This window comes from Arachis ipaensis, chromosome B05 (assembly GCF_000816755.2).
Source record: "Arachis ipaensis cultivar K30076 chromosome B05, Araip1.1, whole genome shotgun sequence".
Taxonomy (NCBI): Eukaryota; Viridiplantae; Streptophyta; class Magnoliopsida; order Fabales; family Fabaceae; genus Arachis; species Arachis ipaensis.
Window position 1 is genome coordinate 143,184,129 of NC_029789.2, and position 5,107 is coordinate 143,189,235.

The 5,107-nt window shown below is 36.9% G+C and overlaps 1 protein-coding gene across 1 annotated transcript; it reads right to left on the reverse strand.

Annotated features, from left to right (window-relative positions):
- On the reverse strand, positions 93-4,838 carry LOC107644606 (probable metal-nicotianamine transporter YSL7). The gene is made up of 6 exons (XM_016348494.2): positions 4,060-4,838; positions 2,498-2,652; positions 2,170-2,267; positions 1,947-2,081; positions 1,628-1,817; positions 93-1,342 (listed from the first exon to the last, which is right to left on the reverse strand). Exons 1-6 carry the CDS (start codon positions 4,484-4,486, stop codon positions 233-235), a joined length of 2,115 nt encoding a protein of 704 aa, XP_016203980.1. The 5' UTR covers positions 4,487-4,838; the 3' UTR covers positions 93-232.

Consider the following 5,107-nt stretch of genomic DNA (forward strand, 5'->3'; position numbering starts at 1 on the left):
CGAGGGAGGGGGAGGGGGGGTGGCTGCTGCCACCGTAGTCACCCCTGTGCCCCTTACAAATTCCAGATGAAAATGATTTTTGAAGCCTCAAATGACACACATGGAAACATATACTAGCTAATATATCTTGATATAACATCATACATCAACAAGTTTTGCAGCTTTGCTTCACAAATTTACAAGGCAATAACATGCATTAAGACTTTCATAAGATACTAAACCCATATCAATTTTAACCTGAAACCGTTAAGAAAGTATCTACCTTAGCATTAGTGGCCCTAGACAAGAATTTCATACAAATAGGCGGTTTAACTCCAGCAAGAGCAAGAATTGAAGCAGGTAGAGTCCATATTCCATCGCCGCATATCAAACCAGAAGCTACAGCCGGTCCAAAAGCATCTGCCTTGGCCTTGTTTACCTTTTCCCACACAAACAATACCAGGCTTCCAACACACATATCAATGGCAAAGTAGGATCCTAGATAGAATGGTATTGCCATAGCCATTGGAAGTGGTATGAACCTCCCTCTCTTACCCAAGCAATCTTTAATCAAGTTTATCAGTATGGCAGAACCAAAGAAGATATAACAAAGCAACAGGCAATTTTGTGGTAGTGTCTTAAAGCCTTGCACCCCCAATATCGCCATGTTACGGTACACTATTGCGTACGGGGCAGGGTATTCGCTTTTATGTGTCCCAAGATCAGGAAATGCCTTGTAGAAAATCCAAAAGACACTAGGGGATATAATACAACCCATTGTTGTACCAATAATTTGGCTCACAAACATGGAGCGAGGTGAAGCGAGGGTAAGGTAGCCAGTCTTAAAATCCTGCATCAAGTCAGAAGCTGTGGAAACAATGTTCATCATCACTCCACAAGCTGCAAGGCCAGCTATAACTCCACCATGTGATGAACCAGCCCATGCTCCAATTGTGAAGATTGCAAGCTTTCCGTAGGTGGATGCAAGTGACCAATCTGTTAGCCCACAGCCATAAGCATTGCAGAATGCTAAGGTGGGAGCAACGAGGTAGATAACAATTATGTAGTACCACTTTAGTTGGTGAAATATGTGTGGCAAAGTGGCTGTAGAGATGGCAGCAATAGCAACATAGCCCCCAATGGCGAACCATGTGGGAATCTGATCTTTAAGAAAGACTTGGGTACGCCGCTCATCATCATAAGATAGCTGAGGAGTTGAGGGAGAGTCTTGACCAGCAACAGGGAGAACATTCTCCTTTTGTTTATCACGAATTTGAGTATACAATCCCAAAAATGTATGGCTTAGCACCTTGACAAAGTTATATAATCCATCTCCCAGGATCATGGCTATGGCTATAAACACCTGACCACAAGGTTTAAAATAAATTCAATTAATAGGTAGACTAATAGAAGTGTAAAATAAAAATAGAACTTTAGCGTCTGCAATCTGGAAAGTTAGAATTGGAAGTATAAAGGAGTTCTGTATCATCATGCAGAAATTATAAAAATACATAGATATTCATGATTCCTGATTTCTGCCACTTCCAATCCATTATCCAGAAAATTGTCTCCTCCTCTTAAGTCCCTATTGTACTTTTGTTACTGGAATGTTGCTTCAAAGTAATGTGGAATAGCTCACAGGACTTACCCTATAACCTTGAATGCCGTGAAGGCTACTTTCACCAAGGCCCTTAGGATACCAATCACCCTCTTTGTTCTTTATGAGTGGCCACATTACACCCCATGAAAGAATTCCTCCAAGCAGCACCGATATATTTATGATGTAGGGGCAAATCATTCCCACTCCAACATAGATTGCAGAGAAATCAAAGAAGAACCTGAAAATAAGTAAAGGTTGGATTTATGTGTCCAAAGTCTTATGGGAATTGAGTTAACTGGAAATAGTATTATATTTAAGCACATTTTCATCTTGACATTAATAAAGATGTAAATGACTGACAACATACTTGTTCTCGAATGCTTTGAGCCCCAATGTCGGGAAGGCTTGAAATCCACAATCATCAGTAGCTGTGTAGAACCATTGAAAGAAACCCCATAGGAAACTCAAACTGAAGAATTTTCCCAACACTTTCACTTGCTTCCTGTAAGAGTAGAAAAGAAAAACTAAGTTTGGATGCCTAACTTTCATGTAGTTAATTCTAGTAAAAAAGAGTTTGCTAAGATGACTACTTGGCTAATTTGGCTCCCTGAGGTGTGTGGAAGCTGTTGATAAGATGAGCAGTTGCAGTACCACTTGGATATGTCAGTTTGAAATCAATAACCATAATCTGCAACCAACAATTGAAGCAGCTTACTCAAGTCTATGGAAGATAAGATACTGAAAAAAAATTGCTGATGAGATAAAAGGTAAAACTCTGCTGATTTTTGACATTGGCATATTTCTTTTCAAATTTATTAGGAATAAAATGGAACTTGTACCAAAAAATGGTGATTTGATCTTATAATAAAATGCAAAAGTAATGGATATTGCAGTCAATATTTTGAGAGTTTGCCATACCTTTCTTAGAGGTACAACGGAGAAGAGGCCAAGAAAGCTAACAACAAATAGAAAAGCAATTATCCACCCTAAACTTGGGTTCTTATAATCACTGGTGTCTGAAGATTGATCAGCAACCCTTTTACTCATTCCAAAGAGGTAACTCCCAAATCCTCCTGTCAACACAAATTCAACCACAAAATCCGCCTATTATGAGATCAAGAAAAGAATAATTCTATGTAGTATGTCCATGCATAAAATTTAATCTACAAAAGAAAAAGTTCCTAGCAAGGTCCATCCATATGAAGCTTCCTAATTCTTATCATGCTTTCATGGTAATTTTCGTAATTTTTATTGAATGATAACATAAAATTATTTTAAACTATTAGTGCATGAAAATTAGTCACACAGAAAGCTGGTCCTGGCTGAAAGAAAGATTAGTTTATCCCCACACATGCATATCATGTCTCGTTCTAGGTAAACTATGTTTACTTAAATTGATAGAAGACATCAGCTTTTACTCAATCTTAAATTCATATTTCATCAGCAGTTATTTCAAACTGTCACACTTTTAGTTTACTTTTCAGTGTATAAAACTATGAACTGTTGTTGAACCCTAAACAATGCATTCACATTTAGCATGATTTGGCTTCTATGCCAACTGTACCCTTCATATTTTTAGCAAAATTAAATTATCATGTCTTCTTAATATAGTCCAACGTTTTTATTTATTAAAAGTTTCTTGGTAAGTTGAAATACGACAGCAAGAAACCTCATATTTCAGGGCATGGACAAAAATTTCCGCTTTTGCAGCTTCTATCCTGTTGATATTCCATTTTTTTCTTTCACATGTTGTAGAATTAGTAGGCAGCTGTATGACAGTGACAGATAATAACTTTGACAACAAAAGATTGTGATATCATCCACCCTAAAATTTCTCCAAGCCAGTCAAATCGAGTTAACTGACTCCAAAAAATTTTGTTTGGGAGAGGGGGCAAGGAAGAAGAGAGAAAGAGTTATAGGTAACAATATTTGCCAGAATACAAACAACAACATTGACTTGGTAATTATGTGGTTTATGTGGTTAAAAGTTGATAGCATACATAATTAACTACTCTAGTCCTTTGATCTTTAACCTGGTTTTACTATGCCAAAATCCAAATACATCTTCATCAATCAACTGTCATATCAGAAGTACTCCCTCCCTCCAACACATGGTAGCTAATGATGTATTTGGATATATTGAGAAGTTAATGATGTATTTGGATATAACTGTTGTCACAAACAACAGATATTGCTGGGCCAAGGCCCAAGGGTGTAAGTATTAAGAACTTCTTGTCAATTTCAAACCAAAGAAGCATAGTATACAGATTAATTCACATTCAACTATCAAGATTCTAGCCATGAAATCAGAAAAAGGGTAGCATGAATCAGAATCACTCTCCAACATGATTTTAAATTGCGGCTGCAATTGCGCTGTAAAGAAAAAAAATTGCACAAAATTGTGACAGTAATTGCAATTGCAGACCACAATTTAGAACCAAAACCAAGTTAACAAAGGCATAGAATGAAAGAAGGTATACCACTAAAGGCTATGCCAGAGGATGCAACAACACATGTTTGGATGACAGTGTTCTCCTGCCTTGTAAAGGGTTGCTTCAACATTCCAGAACCTTGCAAGAACTTTGTCCAAATCTTGATAAAGAAGAACCCCAGAAGCCCTGCAGAGACGTTGAGTGAAGGTATAATACCAGTGGTGAGATTCAGCTTCATCACAATGAAGCTGAAGAGTATGCTGAGTACAAGGCTCACTGCAAAGGCTCTCACAGTTAACTGCTTCCTCCATGATGGAACAAGCTGGTGCTGGAACACCCTCTCCACTGAAACCTCTTCTTCCTTCATCAGCTTCTTCTTCCCATTTTGACTGTTGTGTTCATCACCATCATCAATGGATTCAAACCCATTATTGTTATTGTTCACCACCCTTTCCTCACTTCTACTTTGTGCCATTTTTCCAAGGATATTGATGTGAGATTTGGAATCTCCAAGGATGATGAGTTGAATGAATCTTCTTGTGTAATAATTAACAGTACTTTATACTTTGGATAAGGTAGGTGTATTGGATGTAATACTAATATCTAAAGGTACCATATATGAGGAAGTATGAAGAAAAAAGTGTGGTGGGTCTCATTTAGTAATTTTCACAAATAGTTTGTGGACATCAACATCAATAAGGGAAGAAAGAGATGGCATGTGATAATGTGAATGTGATCTTAAACAAGTTGTGCCTTAGAGGTCACAGCTAAGCTAACAAGTCAATGTAGTGAGAGAGAGTGGGATTGACTAGAACACTGTTGTTGTTAGTGTGGGGACTCTTGATTTGGATTATAACAACACATTTCAGATTTGTGTACTCATTTTTTAACATTCTCTTCTGATCTCTGAATTTATCACTACTCCTAAAAAGGATAAAATGATGGAAAGGAAAAATATAAACTACAAAATAGATTTTGGTAATAACATAAATTTTCAGATTTTATTTGTGAAATAGTATCACCGGTCAAATCTTTTTAATAAATATATATAACAAATAGAGAGACTTTTTTTAAAACTAAATAAATTAAATTCCAT

Excerpts from the sequence above, each read along its gene's own strand:
- LOC107644606 (XM_016348494.2), bottom strand. The coding sequence starts at position 4,486 with ATGGCACAAAGTAGAAGTGAGGAAAGGGTGGTGAACAATAACAATAAT. Across the intron at positions 2,268-2,497 it reads CCGTTGTACCTCTAAGAAAG|ATTATGGTTATTGATTTCAA; the intron begins GTATGGCAAACT and ends TGTTGGTTGCAG. Across the intron at positions 1,343-1,627 it reads ACGGCATTCAAGGTTATAGG|GTGTTTATAGCCATAGCCAT; the intron begins GTAAGTCCTGTG and ends CCTTGTGGTCAG.